The sequence below is a fragment of the Chelon labrosus genome, assembly GCF_963514085.1.
Source record: "Chelon labrosus genome assembly, chromosome: 5".
Classification (NCBI taxonomy): Eukaryota; Metazoa; Chordata; class Actinopteri; order Mugiliformes; family Mugilidae; genus Chelon; species Chelon labrosus.
The window spans coordinates 17,614,802-17,638,634 of NC_140341.1; the positions used below are offsets into that span (position 1 = coordinate 17,614,802).

A 23,833-nucleotide genomic window follows, 5' to 3' on the forward strand; every position below is an offset into this window, starting at 1 on the left:
GAAATCTAGAAAGCAGCTGTTGAAAGTCACTACCTGCACGTTTTTTAGATCAACCATTCATAGCATAAGACTTTGTGAACACCTCATTTCACACATGTCAGAAATGGATGCATTCATTAAAATACACTGTCTGGCCAAAAAAAAAGTCACCACCAAAAAAAAGAAGGGTCACACACTCTAATATTTGGTTGGACCGCCTTAAGCTTTGATTACAGCACTCATTCTCTGTGGCATTGTTTCAATAAGCCTCTGTAACGTCACAGGATTTATTTCCATTCAGTGTTGCATTCATTTTTGCATTCATCACCAAGATCTTGTATTGATGATGGGAGAGTCTGACCACTGCTCAAAGCCTTCTCTAGCACATCCCAAAGATCCTCAATGGGGTTAAGGTCTGGACTCTGTGGTGTCCAATCCATGTGTTAAAATGATGTCTCATGCTCCCTGAACCACTCTTTCACAATTTGAGCCCCATGAATCCTGGCATTGTCATCTTGGAATATGCCCGTGCCATCAGGGAAGAAAAAATCCATTGATAGAATAACCTGGTCATTTAGTATATTCAGGTAGTCAGCTGACCTCATTCTTTGGGCACATAATGTTGCTGAACCTAGACCTGACCAACTGCAGCAACCCCAGATCATAGCACTGCCCCCACAGGCTTGTACAGTAGACACTAGGCATGATCATCTGCCTCTCTTCTTACCCTGATGCCCCCATCACTCTGGAACAGGGTAAATCTGGACTCATCAGACCACATGACTTTCTTCCATTGCTCCAGAGTCCAATCTTTATGCTCCCTAGCAAACTGAAGCCTTTTTTCTGGTTAGCCACACTGATTAGTGGTTTTCTTTGTGTTCCCTTCCCATTGTACGTGTGGAAATGCTCTTACTTTCACTATTAAACATAGCCCTGAATTCTACTGTTGTTTTTCTTCGATTTGCTTTCACCAAGCGATCATGATCAATCAGTGATTTTTTTTCGACCACATTTCTTCCTCGAAGACGATGGTTTCCCACTATCCTTCCAGTTTTTAATGCGTTGGACAATTCTTAACCCATGCAGTATTTAACCAATAGGAGGCTCAGACCTATTTGCTTTGTTAAATCTAGGTAGCAACTTTTTTTGGCCAGACAGTGTATATTAGTTCAAAACATTAGTTTAAAAAATCTGAATAGGAAAAATGAGTAAACAATTATTGAGCTTGTGTCAACAGATATTTGATGTGGATAAAATGAAAAGACCTACACGGAAATAGGAGGCCACAGTCTGTCTCCTCATGTTGGTGGTTTCCTCTGGGTGACGCATCATCTCCATGGTGTCCACCTGAACACAAACATCCACACTGAACACACTGCTTTGATAAACTGGCCAGACTTGGGCCGGGAGCACTGCTGCAAAATGACGCAGATTCAAATGAGGTGCTGTTTATTTTGCAACATGGCGTCCGAAGTGGGCTCTGCAGAGATAAAGGTAATATTACAGCAGATCTCTTTCCTCCAAATGGGCCAGTCGGGAATTCACAGCTGTACTAACTGTGCCGTCTGTATAACATAGCCCCATAAACACTTAAAGCTAACAATCTAGAGAACAACTCTGCACTGCTGTGGGGCATGGGAAAATTGCAGAGCATTCTGAGTAATGAGACTAGCCGTCACCGAGCAGACAGTCATCCTGACGGCGGATTAACGAGGACACAATATAAGCTTTCTAATGGCCTTCGCAGTTCATGGCTTCATCAAAATTAATGATGCAATTGATATTTTATGGTAAGTCTACGTAGTAAAGTGCATATCTTTATACTTTATTTTAAAGGTGCATCAAACGTTATGTGAAGGGAGACGCTCCGACTCTTTGCTACTCTGAAAGCAGATCATAGGAAAGTACAAACGGTTAACTGGGACTCACTTTCTCTTTTCTTTAATCTGGTCGCACTCGTAACTTTTTCTAAGTGTCAGTTTCCGTCAACTTTCCTCCAACTCTGACTGTGAACATGACAGCATACATATTACATCAGTCACACTGAGTTGTTATTAAGAAGTCCTTTCTTGTTCAAGAATAACTGAGTAGGTGCTCAGTGGAGGCTCATCAAAGTAGAGCTGTTTTTCCACTGTTATTTTTCCCCCCCAAAAAGCTTGGCCTGTGTTTGTGTCTCATATTAAGTCTTTCTATAATCTAAAAGCCACACCACAGAGTATTTGTTTACATTAATAACACAGACTTGTGGCTGTGTGAGAGAAAAATAGTTCAAAAGAGATGATTTACATTTTCCAAAGCCAGACTGTGATTGATGTGAGACGAGTGAGGCTGTGCACGATTCAAAGTTAGCGAGACATAGTTTGAAGTTATAATTTTGGATTACAATAATGCTCAGTTGATTTTGGTGAATTATGCTTTTCCAAACACTGGTCTGTGGTTTACAGCGGGGACATTTAGATCTAAAAAGCTTGAACTAATCTTAACAGAAGTCTTACCTTCAACAGGTATTTGGGAGACTGTGAGTGCAGCGCAAGTCGTCGAATGACATGGAAATAAAGGAAGAGAGAAGTGGATAGATAAGAGAAAGAGAGGCTGAAATCCACCCTGCAGGTGACATTATGATTTACAGTTTACACTGTAAATCATGTGATTTCATATTTCCTACACACAGCCAAAGTAAAAACAATCCAGCAAAGGATGAAAATGTTAATTTCCATAAGAAATTAGACATTATTTTTGTAGACGCTGAAATGAATGAATTGTCGAAGAGTGCATCCAGATGAAAAAAATTGAGAGACACTTCTATTAAGAAATCTGATGCTGCTCAAAAACTGAATATTTGTGTACGACGCCATAAAAAAAGTCTTGAAACAAACTCTGCAAGAACCTCAACGTGAACATGATTGATCAGCGTGATTAAAGAATTACTGTGGAGCATAATAAAAGCTTAAGCATGTAGGTGCACTCGTTGAGACAGATCTTTGGACCATTTACAAAAAGTAAACTTTTAAAATTTGCAATAATTCCCCTCACATTAACAACAAAACAACAAGAGCTTTTTATGCCGTAGACACCAAATGCCAGATGGCGATGCTGCATCACCACAAGCAAGACAACATAACAGGGTAGTCAATTAATGTGGCCATGCTTCACGGGACAGGTTTTTACTGGGTCTCTTATGGCGCAATGCCTGTGAGCAACAAATAAAAAGTGTTATGGTCTCATGTGATGATTTGTGCTACAGCCTCACCTTGGTGCGTCCCGAGCTGAGCTGTGGTGGCAGAGATCTGGAGGCAGCGGTGACCCGGGCCCTGGACGTCGCCAGATTTCCTGTTGAATACAAAACCGAAGCCTTTCATAAGCACTGACATGATATTTATTTAAAGCTTAGGTTTGAACTGCTGCATGGAACATAGAAAGGAAATGATTATTGAGAAAATATCAAACGCAGAGCTGCTTAGGGAGTGATGTGCTTTTTTAACGTACTAGAAAAAAAGGGAACGTGAACAACTGCACTGCTATATGTTGGTTCTCATGCAGCAGCACAGACAGTTCACAAGGAGCCTATATCTGAGCTGAATTCCATGGACTCAGGAGTGCAGCTGCATGCACAGCAGTCCAACAGCCCCACACACAGCGGAAAGGATATGAACATAGCATATGCAAGACAGTCTGAACATTTCAAAGTTTCTGCACAAGATGTCCAAATGTTTTCTCTGGCTATATCTTCAGAGGCTAAACTGTGATTAATAGCAGTGAAAGAAGCCTTTGAAGCAGGATTGGTGACATCAAAGTCCTAATCCATGGGTGGCAGGATTTTTATAATGAGTGGGAAGTATCTTAACACATTTCAAAGGGTTTACTCCATGAATAAACAATAGCTGCACAGATGTGCCACACACACCTTTAGAAAAATACGTCTGCAGACACAGGAGGCAGCGCTACCCAAGCAGCCGCGTATGGCAAGGAGGAAAACCTTTGTAAGTTTTTTAAGATAAAGCTGAAGTGACAGGCCAACAATTGTTCTAGATTTTCTACCGCACACAGACGAACTTCTTAAATGCAAATATGCAGCCGGCTTCTGCAATGTGATTTCAAGACACAGTTGTTAAGGACATCGTCTGACAGCGAGCCAAAAAACTCAAACACTGGATCAGCGCCTGCCTTTCTCGGAGGACGGTGCACTATCAAATGTGTATTAGAAGCTTCAATCAGACACTGGAGAGATCAAAATCAATTTATGGTGGATTAATTAACAGCCAGGGCACTGCTAACTTTAGACAAAGAACGTCCTATTTGTGCCAAAGGTTTTGCAGCGAGCCAGAGCAATGTGGTGTCTCGTGGGACAAATGCACACACAGACGGACATGCACACACGCCCACACAAATATGTGCACACACGCAGGCACACTCCGCTGTAGTCAAAACAACCCAAAACATATGATGTGTGAGCACATCAAAGGACTCTTTTAAGCTAGCAGCGATGCTGCTTTTAGTATTTGACAGTTATCTGTTAATTTTTATTTATTTATCAACTCATTTATTCTGCTATTAACTTTTTATTTTTTTGGTTTTGGAAAATAAGCTAAATTCTAGACACTTCATCATATTAAAATATGTATTTCTATATTTGGTGAAATTGTGTCTGGGAAAATAACCAAAGGTTTAGAATTAGACCCAAAAAATAAAGGAAAGGAAAGTGCACAATAAGATAAGGTGGAAATATGAGCAGCTAATTGCTCATTTTGAACACATGTTTGTGGCAGAGATTTGTGTTTAGGATTCCGGGAACAGATTTTAAGACCTCAAACGGCCCTTTGGCAAAATCTGCGCAAAAAAAACCCCAACAAAAAAACAGACACAAAAAAGTATGATCCTTGAGAACAGGGGCTGTTAAACTGTGTCGGGTATATTACCAGCACACAGGCAGGGAGGGCCCTGCTCCAATTAGCCCAGAGTAAAGCTGGATGGATTAATTGGAGTGGGTCTTGTGCAAATGAAGTGCGCTCTCTCCTCTCCCCATTAGTGCTGCTGGGCCAGATCATCTGAGCACATTTGTCATGATGAATTAGCGGCTGCGAGTGGAACGGGCTCGTGGAGTGTCACTGTGCTTTCACGCCTCTCACTTCCATGACACCATCAAGAGGAGATGAAGGGGCTGCGCCACGATGAGAGAAACTATGACAGTTGTACCTAAGCCTTGCAAATGGACACTCGCTGCTTTCTTCATGTATTCCTTGGCGGGTCGTATTAATTCATTCTTCTGGCGGGTTTCATATCCCCTCCTGACTAGATGATTAGAGCGAGGGTTAATAGTCAGTATCCTCAAAGATTTCTGCCTCCTGAGACATGAAACCAAGGGAACACCTGTGATGTCCGGCCTGTTAGAAGACCTTCTAATTTAGATACAGCTGGGAACTTGTCTAATGATGTGGATAATAATTATTCAAACACAGACGAACAAGAAAAAGGAAGATTTGTTCCTTGTCGGCGGAGTCACTTGAAGAAAAGGCTGCATATGTTTTAGACAGAGCGGGAGACAGGTCTTACTTTTGTCTGCGTTCTGAAACGATAAAATAACATGATGAGGTTTTTACTAAAATAGGTTAATAATTAAAAGATGAGAGCAGGTAAGGGGAAACATTTCGCATCAAGTCATTCAGTCTTGAGAAACAGGTGGAGAAGCGTCCCACTGATAGTTTCTGCTTCACGCATGTTGCTCTTGGCATGGACTTCCAGGACAAACACAGAGAGAGAGAGAGAGGCAGAGCGGTGCGAGGAGAGGGGGGCACAAAGATGGGAAAAAAACCCTTCCCTGGCATCTGTGCGTTCACTTTGAAAATTAAGCCCAGCAAGAATCCTGTAGGAAAAAAAAAAAGCTCAAGCTGGCAGTTGTATTGGGGTTCTATTGACAAGAATAGTCAATGTGCTCGGGATTAAAAAGCAATCCCGCGTTCAATATGACACCTCCCTACACGCTTTTATGAGTGCCAGTGTGCGCCTTGTACTTCAGAAGCTGAGGATCGAGCTGTCGACATGGGGGACAATCAAAGTTGTAAGAGAGAGCAGCCTTCCCGAGCTGAGTGAGCAGAGGCTTGCTGGATATCTCCGCCGCGCTCCCGCTCTCTTTTTGAAAACATGTGATCTAGAAACTCAACTCAGCAACCAAGCAAATTAGATTAAAGCACCCATAACCCCCCGCCACCCTCCCCACCCTCCATAACCACCACCGTTTATGCCTAGAGATGGCTCCGGGGGCTGTTGATTTAAATGCCATCCACTACTGTCAAAGCAGATCAATCATAAAAAGCATGGTGTAATTGGCTTTTAGTGACACAACACAGTGTTGCATTTATCAAAGGATGTTGTACCATGTGACTTAGGAGAGCCGGCTGCTTGCTATTGATGTGCGGGGCCGTCAAAAATCCCACTGCTGACTCAAAACATTCTCCAATACCGCGATTAGGGGAGAAATTGAACAAAAGTGCTACTCGGTGAGTGTCTCTCTCTTGGAAGTGAGAGTGTGTGGAAGTCGAGTGAAAGAGCGCGGCATCTGGCCACTGGGATGAAAAAAGGCTTCAACTGGGAGAGAACAAAGAGCCAAATGTGTCACATCGCTGGGAGAAGCCTGTCATTTCCACACAGGAGGATCTCCTTACATGAAGGGAGACGGAGGGAGATGCAGCGGACGGCAGAACTGTAGTTTCACATGTGAAGTTGTAAAATCAATATGTGAACAGTTCGGTGTACATCGTGGTGTTAAACTTATAACTTTAATAATTAGCTTGTCTCATTATCTGAGACAAGCATGGTGGCATAACATTAACAAAACTAATAATCTTGTTGCTGGAATTTGAGGACACTGTTCTGCTGTCAGGTGGCCCATCTTAAAAGCTAAGGATGGGTTATGTATTGAAATCTTAATCTACAAAGTAAAGAGACACTAATACTGTTGAGCGAAAAGTGCACCGCTTACTCTTGAAATATTAGGAAATAGAGATATGCAGTGGCATATAATGGACATACTCGAGCAGAGGTCTTCAAATTTATAGCAGTACTGTAGTAAATGTACTTACTGATTTTCCACCACTGACAAATGTGGAGATTAAATTCACAGTTGCCTTGTGTGTATGGCTTTAAGAAGGTTGTTAAGAGTATTAATCACAAACACATACAATCTCTGGGAGGATTTTTGAGCCTGATAACATTTATTTTTCCCAAGGCAGCGTTAAGATGAATGACTTACTATATGCTAGCTGTACATCTCTTTCTCTCCACAGATATATAGAACTGTAAATCTGACTTTGTATATGTAGCTTTTGCAACTGGTTTAGTTTAATCACAAGATTTATTTTAAACGCTGACTGGCTTGCTTCTGATGTAAAATTTAAAACGGCAACCATTTACTTTAGCTCAGGTCTCACTTATACCATTTTTCAGCATGCTATGGCGTACCTTACACAGTGCTGAAAGTCTAAAAGACGAATGGTGAATATCACAAAGAAACGATAAACATAGGAAATGTACTTTTGTCTTTACACTCCACTATCTGTGAACTTTTGAAGTGAGGATCATCACTCCCTTTTCACCCTGCTCTGACAAAGAGCTGGCAGTCTAGATGTGCAGTGTGTATGTGCAGAGGTGCAGTGCTACAATCAGCAGGGCCAGACAACCCTGAGGCTACACAGACACAGACACACACACACTGACAGTGCAGCCATACTGCGACCGCTGGCTGCCCAGGCCGTAGTAGGCCCTACTGCACCCAGCCAATTCAAACACTGTGGTCCCCCCTGATCTGGGAAAGGCCCTGGCTCTGAGGAATTTGTCCATGCAAATACATCCCATTTCCTCTGACAAAACACCACCACATGTCCAAGCCTCAAGGACCCACATTCTGCAGGGCTCAAGTGGCCTCGCCATTCACTGCCTGGGAGTCCTTTTACTTTCCAGGGCCTTCCTACTTCCCCGCATCTCTCCCAACACGAACCGCATCGGCAAAATGCGAAAGAATCATTAAAGCTCATCTCGTTTAGAGGAATCGTTTCCGTGTCTCTGCAGCAGAAACATTAACAACTAGTGCATGTATAGTTTGACATCTATTATTTTACTTCCATCACGGTGGAAGGCAGCAGCCTATGAGGGTGTCCCCTAGTGGTGACACTGTGAGGAGACAGACAGAGGAGTGTGAAACCACCCTGGTGCAAAACAGATTTCCATCAGATCCCCCCAGATAATGGTAATTTCACAGATAACAGTGAATCTATAATGTGAAGCAAAATGCAAATTAAATCCCCCCGCAAATTTTAGCCTGAAGAATAGATTTATAATTTTCTTATGCTATACTGTATCTCACTTTAAACAGTGCTCCATCTTTTGCAGAATGATAAGCCGGAGCCGAGTGTTTCATAGCTTTTATCTAATTAGAAGATCTGCAGTTTCACAAACTCCAACAGGAAAACTGGAACTCCAAAGGAGTGAGTTGACGCACTTCCTTTAAATGAACATGCAAAAGCATCTATACACTTAACGCAAGCTTTGGTGGAGCCTTTTAGGATAAAAAGGAACTGTTTATTTCATTGATAAATCATCAGTTTAACTTGGTCCTCCAGTCTAAATGGCAAGACTGCCAAAAGTGAAGTGGAACAAAAGGAAGTAAAGAAGCTTTTAGACCAAGCTGACACTATGTCAACATCAGTAAACATTACAGCACATCTTTGTTTCAATTCAGTGCCTTTGTGCACTGAAATTAAGTGTGCACTGAATTTGTTTTTTATAGAGAGTACTCCTCTGAAGCTGTTAATTGCAGAAAGGAAGTGGCTGAATGCTCCCTTGTGCACAACCTGCAATTGAAGTTTACAGACACATCACACAGCTTTCTACAGGAGCCTCGGCTAAGGTGCCTTTTGTGAATTGAAGCTCCTTTTAATGCCTCTGGGAGTGAAAGCAGGCATTTACAGGCCCCTAAAAAGGAAGTGAATCACATAATGTGGCTTAGCTGAAATAAAGTAGGAAGCGGAAATCTGATAATTTAAAACACCTATTAGCATTTCAGCTAAGTCAAGTGACCAGGAGGCCTCAGCCACGGCTAATGACAAGCACATTACTCTACCTTCATTTAACCAACAGAAAAGAGGTGGGAAGAGTTGCTTTTGTGTTCTCTAAATACTGTTTCTTCATCCCCTGGGTATTTAGAAACCTTATCATAAAAATATCCCACTGCACCCAGAATCTGTAGATAGCATTCAGCAGTGCGAAACCAAGAGGGACAGCTTAGTGAAAATAAAAACAGAGCGCCGTGCGGAGAGCTGAGCCTCTCAAGAGATAATGGAGACCGCAGATTTATCCGAGCACGGCACACAGAGGCTTGAAATGAAGGGGGACCGGGAGATGCCTGCGAGCTGCGTCTTTAAGAAACCCACTTACCTGAACATTTATGGAAGCACTAGACAGCAGCACAATTCATTAATGTGCAGTCCTGAAATCGTTAACAATAGTTTGTCTCAAAGGAAAGTTTCCATTTGCATTGCGGTTAAGTGGCACAGTAACATTTCCTGTTAGTGGCTGCGATTTTTCTAAATAGCTGTATTTTTTTTTTTTTTTATTGAGGCTTGTTTTATATCCTACCTGTTTTGGTCAAGGGGCTGGAAAAGAGCTGCTGTAGAAGTTTGTTCTCTGATGTTCTCAACACCACGACGATGTCTGCAGGAAGAGTGTCTCTATTTTTCTCCAGAAATCCATTCACGTTGTACATTACCTGTCGAGTAGGACATAAGAAATACACATAAACAGAATCTTTAATTGCTACACGTATAGGGTCCACTGACATGGACCGAATAAATTTTCTGTTTGAGTTAGTTCTATTTAGCTGCAAATTAAATTGCATAAACGGTAAAAACAGGTGCAAACAATGTAAATATCGATGGCTGAATTTCATTTGGGAAGTAGACGCCCCTGGCACTGTGCATACTGGCATGACTTACTGAGACGCAGAACAGAGTTACTGTCAATGTTAATAGTAACACCTGTAATTTTCCTTAAAGGCAATTTAAGTCTGTTGATGTGCTGTTGAAGGAAATAGTTAAATTGTTCATTCATTTCATTTAATTAAATGCTTACAAAGTCAGTTAGTTTCTTAAAATGTGCTGATGTAACAGAATATCTGCATGTGCAGTTTCATTGTACATGTACATTGTCAACAAAGACGTTTTGATATTATTATCCCTGGCAGGTAATTATCATCTGAATCTTAGTTAATTTAAGAGTTAATTTAAATTCAAAAATGCATTTGTTTACAGTTTCTCCACCATAACACAGTTATGTAAAGCTTTTTCAAATAATGTAATTAAATAGTAAGATGTAATCCTAACTGAACCAAGAGTTAGAAAAGCCACAACTGCTGTCAACACTTTGTTAAAGCTGTCTTCTCAAACAAGGCAGTATGTGATGCACAGATCCATGGAGTTATTAGATACCTTTCCTGCATAATGCTGAATTCCAAAGGAAAGCTCCATGCACTTAGGGATCCAGAAATATTTGCAGCGCAGATTATCCTCAAATTTGTCTGTAAACAAGATGTCAAAAGAAATAAACAAGACATGAAAAGATGCTTTATGAATGGCACCAGCTGTAGCTACATTCATTGACTTCTGACATCTTATGTAATTCAGCATTCAGGATTTTTATGTTTGATGTCTAAGCACGTTGCAGACATAGTTCCAGTCTTACCCACTAGGGTCTGCTCGGTGGCCTGAGGGAAGCGGCTCTCTTCATCCATCAGGGACAGAAGACCCATTGGCTTCTGCAGGAACATATCCAGAATGGGCCTGTTGTCCTCGTACTCCACCAGGCTGGCATCCACTCCCTCGCTCTGGTATTCAATCTAATTAGAACCAGTGAATGTAGAATAATCTAGTTAATGGTTTTTCTAAATGACCCAATTAAACAATCTGGGCTAAATATGATCTGTGCATGTGTGTGGGGAGGAAAAAAGGAGTTTCTAATCAACAAAACCAAACAGTTGCAGCTGGCTGTGTGTGTCTATGGCAGAAGTTTACAGCATAATAGAGCCTTTTACTGAATGCATAAAGCAGAACAGCTCCAAACTAACAAATAGAGCCACTTACTTATTCATAATTTATTTCAGTGTGTAAATAACCCAGAGTCATATCATATTATTGCATCTATTTAATTTCAGATCAAAAAGTTGCTTTAAATATATATTTTACTAATAAAATGAAACCAATGGATCTAAACCGTCCTCATGTTTAAGTCATTAACTCTGAATAATCAGTTTCTGTGTACAGCAAGACTCCATGCCAAATAAAAATTCCCCTTTCCACTGAGCACCAGCCCTACATCAGGGGAGAAACTTTTCCACAAGCTTAAGGCCTTATTTGCAATGATCACTGCTATAATTAAACTGAAAAGGATAAATGTAGCTTCCAATAACAATTCTGCTAAATATGTCAAATGAACTCGTAAATGAACGAGCAGAAGCTATTATCACTTCTTACTCTGAGTGGAATCAGGCCTCAATAAAAGATTATTCTTCTCTGTTCTCAATGAGGAATGCGTTTTAAATTAAATCAGACTCAGGTTACTTGTAAAACAACGTTGCATATGAATAAAATTGCCATGATTTGCTTTGTAATTCCTTCTAAAAGGAGTGTTGCAAAGTTAATGCAAACTAAAATGCATTATGGCAAAATGGTTCCTGATTAATGTCTATTCATTTCCATCACGCAAAATAAAGACGTCACACACTGCAGGGTAAAAAGCTTCATTAAATCAATTAAAAGAGTCATTTGGTGGTACACAACAGTATGAACAACCCGTTACTTATCACAGCCCGACCACAAGCAAAATGATCACGTTGAGAGCCTCTCTGCTCTGATGGATGTGTAAACACACAAATAATATTAAAATGACTGACTTCCATTGCGGTGTTTTGTTTCGCTCAACATATTTTGAGTAGTCTGGTGGATGCTTTCATCCCAAACACATTACTGTGGTGCATTAGCGCAGATTATTAATAACCTCCCTCCCGTGTGAAAAACTCACCTGTTCCAGGGCGAATATGTGCTGGTTGAAATAAAACTGGATCTGCTCGTTTGCGATGTTGATGCACAATTGTTCAAATGAGTTCTTCTTGAAGTTTTCAAACCCAAAGATGTCCAGGATTCCCACATTCATGCCGCTCTCTGCGGCACTTCAAAGGAGAAAAGGGGGACAAACAAACTTATTCTTCTCTGTGATGGAACGAGCAAATCCCCAGCAGCCATATTAATTGATAAAACTTTAATGATAATCCAAGTTCAACCCAAATACGGAGTCTGGTCTGGACGGCCTAGTCTGATGAGAAATCATAAACATTGGCTTTCAAAAAGTCAGAGCTCCTTTAATGGTTTTGATTTGGTCTCTATTGATTTAACCTCAAGTCATTTTCAATATCTGCACAAACAATACACACTCCTACAACACAGCATGAAGACTTAACGTCCTGCTTTTTATATTCGCTGCCCGGAGCTGCTACTTTCATGATCAGTCATTACCCGCTGCATGTAGAGGTCACCTTTAGCCTGTGCCTGGGTTATTAACGGCAATAAGGAAACGGCAAAGATGACTGGAACGCAGACAGGAACTCTGGCTTCTGTACATCTCTGAGACACGACTCCTTGACAGTCAACGCTCATATTTATGAAGGAATTCTTTTGGATCAATGAAAAACCTCTTTGCAGTCTCTCTGAAGTCTTTTTAATCATCTGAACATTATTTTCTCTGCACGCAACTCCGTATCAAAAATTTATTAAAACATTTTTTGCTCTCCTTTTGCTTGTCTTGTGCTTGCCCATTGATATTCTCCTCTGCATGTTTGCATCTACCGCCACAGACTTCCATAAAGGTCATCGGAGCTTTGCACAAACTCTGCATGATCGTCCAAGACAGTCGAAGACGAAGAGAGCAACAGTGGACGTCCACACAAAATGTTTTTTCACTAGCACACACTCACCAGATATTCATGTCTGGCTGCAGCAGCGAGTTGATGCGGTTGACTATCCAGCTGAAGAGGCGTCCGTACAAGGCCTTGGACATGGCGTCCCGGACGTCCGTGGCTTTGTCCACGGTGTTGGTGCGGATGATGGTCTCGCCCCTCGTGACCACACACTGAGAGGTCAGCGCCTCCTGGAGCTCCTCTGAGCCGATGCTGAGGAGAGACGCCGCTGAGAAAAAATGCAAGAGAGTCAATCAGTCTGATAATCAAGAGCTTGTATCTTATCTTCTCATTTGCATAAAAATAAGCCCCACCACACTTTCACTCTGAATGCTTTTGCTTCTGTACATTTTTATTCACATGGAAGGGGGTTATGTGCATTTAGAAATATTATAATTTCCGCTGATTACAGGACCCCCCCCCCCACACACTTATGGACAAGAGACATCCGAATACACACATTTATTTCTCTTCTGTCTCACACTGATTAGTTCATACATGTAAAAATCATTTACCCAGACAATAAGATAAAACCTAAAAAGAATTCCCTAAAGGACCCATAAGATAAAAGTATTTACACCTGTTTCTTTAACAAGTACAAGACATCATCTAATGTATCGTAGCTCACCGTTCTCTAAGGCCTCTGAGTTAGGCACTTCACTCTTATCGGTCTGATGCTGGGATGTGATGGCAGCAAATTCAATGTTGCCGGTGTTCAAAATGGCTGAGAGGATTCGGTAAACAGAGTTGACCTCCTAAAGAAAACAGATGAAAATACATTCGTTATAGCACTCGGTGGATCTGTTACTGAATGCTGTACATTTGATTTGAGTGCTTAGTACCTCTTCTGTGAAGCCTATATTTCGGAAGCACTCCTGAATTGCATCAAACTGCTCCTTGTACAGCTTACTAGAGACAATGTCTTGCATCACTTTGCAGTGCTGACTGTCGATGTACCTGCAGATGCACATTATGACTGTAAGTGTCGTTTTTTTTTTCGTGACAGGATTGGCAGGATTGAGACAAACTGCAGCACCAACCTGGGAGGTGTCCCCTTTGGCAGCCTGTAAGTCTTCAGCTTGTCTTGGTGATAGAGCCCGGCATACATGTAATAAAATATGTGGAAGTTTTTCTCTCCCCTTAACAAAAAAAAAAGAGAAAAGTCAGAAAACTGACACAGATCCAACTCCAGTGACACAAAGCGAGAGTCGCTTACGTAGCCTGTTTGATGACCCTTGACTTCTCCAGCAGGTATTCCGATATCTTGGCCCCGATGACCGCTCCGGTGGGTGTGAACTTCATCTCCAGGTATTTGCCGAAACGACTGGAGTTGTCATTGATAGCCGTGCAAGCGTTTCCGAAGGCCTCGACGAGAGGGTTGACCTGTAAGATCTTCTCACGTAGTGTCCGATTGTTTGCCTGAAAGCAAAAATGTGTTTCTTTGACACATTCTTATGTATTTATGAGTTAGTTTATAGTTTATGGAGTAATCCGCACTATACCTTTCCCAAGAAAGTGAGATGTTGAACAATCAAATGAGCGCTTTCTGTTTTCCCTGCACCGCTCTCCCCACTGATGATGATACACTAAAACAAAAGGAAACCAAGTAACAAATACTGACATGACACAGTACTGCATACATTATTTTGCACTATTTACCAGATAAAAAACTAAAACAAAAAATATTTTAAAGAAAAATATTTAGGCTATTTTGCTTTTCATTCACAAAAAATGTCTAAAGCTCATTCAACCTCCACAGGAAAAGAGCTAAATTAAAATCAGACATTTCAGGGACATCCTTATCAAACATTTTAGTTTTTTCTATCATCACCCTGTATGATATATTTACGTATTAAATTATTTTTCTGTAGAATACCTGGTCCTTGCAAAAAGTCACCATGCCCTGATAGGCGGCATCTGCTGTGGCGAAGATGTGCGGAGGGTTGTCAGCTCTCTTCACACCGTGGTACAGTTTTGAGAACTAACAGGAAACAAAGCATATATAAGGCAATGTTATTAAAGTATCTGGTTATTTAAAGGAGAAGATTGTTTTTTTTTTTTTATAGTTGTAGAATTCAGTATTTGTTGTGTAATAAGAAGACATTTACTGCAGTTTACAGAATCAATTGTGGTGAGGACAGCTAACAGCATGTGATGTATGGTAGCATCCAATATTTGATATCCAGTTCAGAGAAAATTTAAGAAAAGGAGAAAATTGATATTGATTAAATATTAGACTTGCTAAGGGTTTTTATATGAAATATCTATGTATGCTGAACTATACAGTACGTCACCAATCTTGCCCAAAAAGAACAGAAATTATGCTGTGTAGGTATTAGAGGTTTCATGATAACTATTTAAACATAGAAATGACTCATCCTACACTCAGAGGTGTTTTCTAATTTTCCATCCAATGAAGCTCACTCCCCCCTCCCTCCCTCCCTCCGTGCCTCCTTTATCTCTCAGCTCAATCATGTATGGCTGGTGCCTGCTCGGGCCATTAGAGCTGACCAATTGGTGCAAACTGAGTTTTTCTGGAGGGGTCTGCCTTCCCTAGCACTATTTTTACAGGAAACAGAACCTGTGGCATGACTGATGGGCGCTCATTCATCATTGTGACTGTCTGACCACTGAAAACATTTGTGTGACTGGTTTGTCACCAACCCGGGGAGAGTAGATGCTGAGATTCTGGAAAGGATTGAGAGCGATGAGGATGTCACCAACATAAGTGTACACCTGCAGCTCATCATACCTCTTGTGGAGATGGCTGATTATTATCTCCTGCAGAAAGACATACACACACATACTGCATCAAGAGCACTGTACCTTTAGCCGATCAATGCATGATGAGATAAACACATAAAATCTTACCTCATCTAAGAACTCCAGGTTTACCAGATCATCATCAGGACAGCTCTGTATGATGAGGGTTTTACGAGTATTGATCCGCTCGTGCCTATATGAAGTCAAGGACATGATAATGCCTCTGAGAGCTGTAAAATGACCACTAAATGAGAAAGAGTAGTTTGACTGGCTGAATGCAAGACCCAGCCACTTCCAAGGTTTGTGTGAAGCCCTTTAAGCTCTCCCAGGGGACACATCTCCCATTATCGCTGGCTGTGATTGCACTTCATCTGTGTTTTGACCAGTCACTTTCCAATGAGCCCCAGTGGGCAGAGGTCAACACACAGCCAGCTGGCTTCACGAAAACCTCAGGGGACACCAACGAGTGTGAGAAACTGTGGGTGTGTGTGTGTGAGTTCCCACTGCTTAATGTGCTTTTATGTACATAAATATGGACGGGCAGAATAGATTGCAATCAACAGGGGACAGTTTTCATTTATATAGAATTTAATGAATGACATGTTTCTTTTCTTGTTATTATCTATCCTCAAGAAAATATCAAACCATCCATAACTGTGTTTAGTCTGTGTAGGTAAAGCTTAACACAAATTCTTCATATATAGTTGCAAAAAACACAATTAAAACACATTTGTACTGGTTTCTAGCCTGATGAACTTACATTGGGCCAGTCCCATATATTCTCTTGTTGCTATACATGTTGTCAAAACTACCACTAGATATCCAAATTAGTCCTGAACTGAGTTGCACCAGTAAAGGCTTTAGAAAATTTAAGAGAGAATAGCCATTAATTAAACTGACAATCCTTTGCAAATGAGTTGTTACCTTTTATGAATATAGGCTATAAGTTATGCTAATGTTACAGATTTATTAGCATAAGAGCAGAAATAGGACAAAGTATTTTTGTTAAATATAGCTAAAGGCCAATACTGTTGAACAGACTTTTAGGTTGACTAAATTTCATATTAAATAGTTTAACACTCACTGTAAACATCTATTAACAATACAATTTAAGTTTTGCTAGTTAGCATGCTAATTAGGATAATGGCTATCAAGCCGAGCTAGCTTAAGGTTTTGACAGTTAGCTAGCTCAGTTAGCAATGTCGCGACTTGGTCTAAATATTTAGTAACAAATAATCTGTAGTAAATAGCTGAATTTGTGTAGTGCAGCCTATTTTACTGTTGGCTAAACTCTTCATAGAAATACAAAGGAGAGAAAGACGGACACACAGGTACAATTTTTTTCCCCCTTATTATTAAGTTCTTGAAAAAGGCATCCAAACGCCTCTGGCTACTTTTCAATCCTCAAAACAGCATCAATAATAAAATATCCTATTCACAAGATGTATCTATATTCTATTACAATAAATAATCAATCATAAGCATAAAAATATTCAAGCTTCAGGTTAGAAATTGTTTCCTCATCTGCCTTTGTATTAATTTTGTATTCTGAATATAGTGTAAATGCATCGGCACAGGAATATGCTCAGTATGTGGCCCCTATAAAGTGAGTCCCAGTCATCATGTCCTCATACAGAGGACTTGAGACCTCTAGCGTCTAACTCTCTCCTGCTTTGAAGTGAGTCACACTATTCCACCTACGGCAGCTACTTTTAAGTTCTCTATGTCTTTATTCTTATCTGGCGACATTGTTTGCTGATCTGTGGCATGAAGACTAAACCCGGCGAGCCCAGTTCTCGCCCTACAAGCTCCTAATCCCATTATCCACTTTCACTGTGGACAGGAATTCGGGATCAGGCTCAGGCACCGACGCTGCACACTCCCGGGAGTAAACAGAGCTGGCACAACATCAAGACTCCCAGTCAAGGGCAGGTTCAGCAAACTCCTTTATAATGAAGATTAAGCATTGCCAAAGTCAGTATTTCTCCGGTTTACAGGAGACTTTCTGCTCTGTCATTTGCTGCCACGAGAGTGTCTGGGTGAAGAATTCACAATACAGATTTAACTCTCTGTCCGTACCACACATTATTTCTAATGATAATTTTAAAACAATTTTCAAACAGAATGAAGTACTGAAGCAACGGCGCATATTTACAGGAGTAAATCTATATATTTACTTATTCATTTAATTGTGGGGGGAGAACTGTAATAAGTCAGATGATTTGCTCATCCACTGGACCACATGGGATTTATTAATCTAGAGTTAGTCAGCACAATCACTCCTTCTGAATTAGTCACACTCCCCTAACTTCTTTTTAATCACATACTGTAATGTCCATTACTGGGTCCCCTCTTCATTTCTGTGCTCAAGTGTAAGAAGATGAGAGCCTGCCCCCTACTGGACACACAAAATATCACCACTAACAGAGATTTCCAGCACCCAAATAAATGAAGCAGCACAGTTTGTCATCACTCTATGTCGATTGGAGAAATACATTTCGAGAGACTTACTTGGTCTTGGTTTTGCAGCCTACTTCCTGCTGCTCTTGGATGAGCGCTGCTAACTGCTGCTGGAGTGCCACGTCCTTGCCGTGGGCCTGCTTGATGAAGGGGTGCTCCAGAAGGTGCGTCACAGATGGACGCGCCTCAAAATCCTTTATCAGACACCTTAAGAATACAAAATACCACACTTGTCAAAGCAAACTAAGGAAACACTGAGACAGATGAAAGTGTGAGTAAACTGCCAAATTCAGTCACCTGAACATTGTGAGAAGGTGGTTTTCTCTAGATCAGTGTGACACTCACACCAGCAGGAAGCTCCTTGTGAGTGTTTTTTAAGGTGTGGGACACTAATCTATCGTTCTCTGTCCGAGTACCACATGGTCACTATCACCATGGCCCCGAGTCCAAACAAGTCCTGCTGTGGCACAGCCGAGAGTCCTATCTGTGATGTGCAGTGTTTGCCAGTAGGTGATGTTGCTTTGTGATAGTGGCCCGAGGCTACATTTCAGACGGTAATGTCAGTTCGCTGCTAATAATGACTCCTCAACACCACACACACACACACAAAACAACCCAGGGGAACCTATGGAATTAAAAGACTTTGAAATAGCCTCCTGCGTTCAGTGATGCGTTCACCAGCTATCCACATCATTTACGTGTTCAGCTAAAGACTTACAGCGTCTGAATGTGTGTGAGCATTACAGCACTAGCAATTGTGGGAAGAGGCACGATAGGAGGAAAAACACCAATCTAGCTCCTACCTCCTAATCTGTACTGAAATTCTGTTGCTTTTATCAGTTTGTTCAGCCCCGAAAGTTAATTCCATGAATTCATTAGCGTCAGGACATTAAGCAGAGGTTGCTGCTATTAGCAGGGCTGTGCTGCCGGGATGCTGAACGGCAGGCCACTTTGTCACACAAGTCAGCTCTTTGGCTGCCCAAGTGCAGACACTGGTGATGGATTTATTATACCGAATCACCCCCCAAACCCCACTCTAACACACACACACACACAGGCTTGACAATGCTGAAAAGGCTTCGCAAACAGCCTGCAAAGCTTGATAACATTGTCCAGACTCCCCACATTGAACCCTGGTGAGCTTTGTTTGGGGAGATTAACTTTGATATCATATCTCACAATCCATTAACCCAGATTACAGAGCTCCAATCCAAAATTACCCAATAAAAACCAATGCTACGACACTGTAAAAAGGATAAAAACTAATATCACTACTGTGGTTCAAGGGGAAATATGCCCCGACTGTATCCTGACCGATCAATAACTGAAGTGGCAAAAAAAAAAAGCCTCAGGGCAGATGGTCTGTTTGTTTTTTTCAATTACTCCTCTTTCCTCCAATGCAAACATAAATGTTAGCCAGAAAGCGTGCCCACACAAATAATTCTCCAGACAAATTGAATTTTATTTTCTCATTACGGCCCAGGCTCACACACCTCTCTGCAGTAGATATTAAGGTTGTATATTCCGAGCAACCATTACAGGCCACCCCCGACATTATTAGCTCTGCACAGTGGAGGAAATGATAAGTTATCTGGGCCTCAGATAGAACTGATAACTCAGGTGAATTAGTTTGTTCCTGTGTGGCAGATTTACACAAATGAAAGTCAATGGATAGAAAGACAGGAGGCTTGATAGAATCTGGCAATAAAATATCAATTTGAGTTCCCTCCGTGTTTACATGCACACTCCTGCTTGCAGCAATGTACTATCACTGATGTTCACTTGAGTCTGATTAAAGACACGTTTTGGAGTTTCTCACTGGACGAATGAACCATTAAAAAACAAACATAATGCAAACATCATCTTAAGCTGCGTATTACTACGGCATCAACAGCTGGCGCTCTACATTCACAAAATGAAATGTCTTGCCAACACAGTAAAACCTAGAGGTGGTATTCATGGTAGATAAAGCTGTTGATGCTTCTTCTTTTTTTTTCAATTTGGAGGCTCACTTCTCAAATGCACAAAAGTCCATTTCAGTATGGTAAATCACAGCAATAAATCATTTACAGGTTGAAGTTTTATGTGTATTTGGCCTTTATTTTTCTTATTTCATGTTTATTACTTATATTTGTGGTTCATTGTTCTTACTGTTTGAGGTGAATTAACACGAGACTCACTGCAAAAGTAAATGCATCTGTAGCAAATATATAATCACAGTGCAACTGTTGACTTGAGTTTTCCTCATTAAAATATTTTGTAGAGCTGTTTTACATAATGCAGTAAATACAAGTGCAGGTAATTTATCACACCTCATTGCTGAACCATCTGCACCAGCTATATAAACATATCTTTATCAAGTCTATTCAAATGCTTGGGCACCCTACTAGGTCAATATAATGGGTTTTAATGGATCTTTGCTGCAGGGCTTTTGTCTGCTTCTTCTCACTTAAAAAATGAGAAAAATCTCAGGACTGCTCAAACTTTTTTTGGGGGGAGGATGCTTTCTTGAACTTTAAGTGCTTCTGTCTACTGAGTGCTTTCACAACACTTCCTGGAAAATAACTGCTTCTCCACAAAGTCTTAAGGCTGAAAGAGGACAAATAGGCTGACAGGTTGAAATTAGAGGAGACTTACTGGCCGATGAAATGGATGAAACTTCTGCACCATTGCTCTGGATTTCGTAATGTGGGTGAAGGATTTCTGAAACAAATTCAAGACAAACTAAATTCAGCAGGACTTAACTGAAAGCATTCACATTACAAGATCATTGCAGTAAATTGGAAAGACTCTGAGTACGTCTCCTGAGTTATCTGACAAATGATAGCTGAGACAGAGCGTGACCGTCAAGACTCCTCCGAGAGTTTTAGGTCCGAGGACGAGCTGGTCGGGGTCCAGGTCTGTGGCAACTACAGAAAAAGTGACAAATGATAACGGCTCCTCCGCTGTCTGGCAGCAAGCATCTGCCATTGGGAGCCAAAAGTTATGGGAGCTAGTTATACCTCTGTCAGCAGCATTTACGGAGGCCATCTATAATGAGGCTAACACTTTTCAAGCGAGCGCGATGACAGGAGGCAGGTCTGTATGAGGAGCCAAGGTTGGACGGAGCCTGAGTACAGTCATCTTCACGAGGAGCTGTCAGTCTGACAGCTGGAGGCTGAGCCTTTTGTTACTGTCAAGCGAACAGCGACACACCTGGCATTTATTAACTGTGTTCATCCGTTCACATGTGTTGTTCCACAGAGCTGACAGGCAAGCGGGATGTGAAATCTCAAGAGGAAAAGGGGGGGAAAAAAAACATACATTTAGATTTGAAAAATGAATAAACAAACTAGATGTAATGGAGATGCAGCTACACATTAAACAGCTACATATTTAACATCTCTCTCTTCTTTTTTAGATACAAGGGGGGCATGTTAGGGTACAAAATCTGTCATTTTCCGCAGCACTACGTTAGTCGAGTCTTTGATAAGAATTCAGGCAGGCAATCCTTTCCAAAGTGCAGATCAAAGCCAGTAACTGACTGCCTCAATGCAACCTCTAATATGAGCCCGAAGACACGTTCCTCGCCTTGATGTTGTACCATACTGCTCATACATTACAAAGTCAATATAGCAGCACACTGCTGATAACACTGTCAAGTGCGCTCATTGTGCCTAGCAAATTCAGGCCATTTTTTTCCCCCTCTTTCGGTATTTGTGAGAGTGCTGGCTCATATTGTAAACACAAATGGCTTATTCAAATTTAGGTCCAGGCGGTGCTTGTACTGTCAGCCGCTGCTCCTCAGTGTGGATTGAGGCTATATCAGAGAGGTGTCAACAGCTCTTGACAGCTGTAACTAAGCCACGAAAAAAAAGAGACAAAAATCAGGCCAATGCCGTTTGAATATGACACTTGAAATGCATAATTTATGATTCCACCATTTCCCACAGGATGTAAAACATTGTTATTTTTCCATTCAAGCAATCGGTCAAGTAGCACTTTGTTGAACACTGTCAGCGCTCACTCACTTGGGAACTGTTTAAATCCTCTTCACACTGCACATATCAATATAATCATCATCATTATAGAAATATAAATCTCATACTAAGCCAGCCAAAGTGCGGCCTGCTGCTCAGCATGCCTCGGTTACGCAGGTAAAAAAATTTCACTTAATGCAAGCGGTGCATCTAAAATTGTATTATCTTAATTTACAGACGTACTTTAGAAGACACTGGATTATCCACACGGTGCCCTTTAAACAAACTTAACAGAGAATGAGTACAAGAGCCAAAATGAAGACTTATTCAGCCAACGGGCCACGCGCTTAAAATTTCAGCTCATCCATCACCGTGGCCACGGCACCAGCACTTCTTTGAGCATACATGCATGAACACAGAGAACCGCTGCTACATTTATCATGTCACTGGCGGCTACATTGCCGTCCAGGACACCACAGAGAGCAGTGAGATGGCTGCATCAAAGGTGGAGATATTAAAGCCTTTACTCATGACTGGAAAGTCATCCAACCAGCCAGTAATCTCCTGTCGGGGGGTCAACGTTGCATCGGCGTCTGATAATGAGAAATCTGGGACACTGAGGTGTATGGTTACGTCATTCTACCCAAACTTTTTTAAACATAAAATGAAGAAAACTGAGGAGAGCTGAGTTCTGTTAAATGATGGCTGGTTTTCACTGTAATTTGACAAAAGGGGCACCGTTACTAAATCAGCATTATTTCTGGCATTCTTCTGTGACAGAAAAGTTGACAGGTTTTCAATTGTGACCGATCAGAAAGAAAATGTTTCATTTTTCTTAATAAGGTATTTTCAGCCATGGATCTAGGTGCAGCAGTGTTGGTCGATTCCCACCCAAAAACAACTATTGAATGGACTGTCATGACATTTAGTACAGATATTAATAAGGTCTAGATGTGTCCAACTGAATTCGGTGATCTTCGCACCACCGTGAGGTTGATATTTGCAGTCTCGAGTGATACTGTCTTGGCATCTACGGAAAGGAAGTGCCATTAAATCTGGTTCAGACATTCATGTCCCCCTCAAGGTGAAATGAAAAATAGCACCATCATCCAACAATCATCAACAAATTTTACCAAGACTAAATACACACACACGTTCCCCTCAGCCTCAGCTCTACTTTCTGCTGCTGTGCTAATCAGTAATATTACCATGCTACTAACACTCTGAACTAAGATGATGAAGATGAAAAACGTTCTGCATGGTTTAGCATGTCAGCAAATTAGCAAGCCAAAATTTTGCCTTTAGCTTACAGACTAAAAAAAGCTGGATACACAGAGCTCCTAATGCGCCTGTAGACTCTTGGTCTTGATGAATCAAGAAAGCATGTAAAAATGCACGTTAAGCAAATCTGCAACTATTCTTGTGTGAACTCCACATATACTATTGACATGTAAGCCATAACCTAAAGCCAAGCTGAATTATTCAACTCTTGAAAGATTTCATTCTGCGCAAGAAGCACCAGAAACTGTGCTGATATCCTTCATCCCAGGCTGTTCTGCTCCACAGACTATAACAGTGTTTTTTTTTTTCTCCATGAGAGCTGTCTCTCAGCAGCACGCTGGTCTGGATCTCTCCCCCTCTGTCTGCCTCATGATTTCATTAGCCTTTGTTGCCTGTG

The 23,833-nt window shown here is 41.2% G+C and overlaps 1 protein-coding gene across 1 annotated transcript in view; it reads right to left on the reverse strand.

Annotated features, from left to right (window-relative positions):
- The window catches only part of myo3b (myosin IIIB), a gene marked incomplete at its 3' end in the record, with an annotated part of 34,688 nt that extends 18,799 nt beyond the window's left edge, over positions 1-15,889 (reverse strand). The window contains 15 exon segments of the mRNA XM_084545254.1: positions 1,249-1,326; positions 2,475-2,495; positions 3,230-3,309; positions 9,607-9,736; positions 10,455-10,543; positions 10,708-10,861; positions 12,043-12,190; positions 12,992-13,202; positions 13,602-13,728; positions 13,816-13,930; positions 14,014-14,112; positions 14,190-14,392; positions 14,476-14,559; positions 14,850-14,954; positions 15,638-15,889. Of these exon segments, the coding sequence (XP_084401380.1) occupies positions 1,249-1,326; positions 2,475-2,495; positions 3,230-3,309; positions 9,607-9,736; positions 10,455-10,543; positions 10,708-10,861; positions 12,043-12,190; positions 12,992-13,202; positions 13,602-13,728; positions 13,816-13,930; positions 14,014-14,112; positions 14,190-14,392; positions 14,476-14,559; positions 14,850-14,954; positions 15,638-15,778 (1,785 nt within the window). The 5' untranslated portion in view covers positions 15,779-15,889.
- Positions 15,890-23,833: the final 7,944 nt, after the last annotated feature.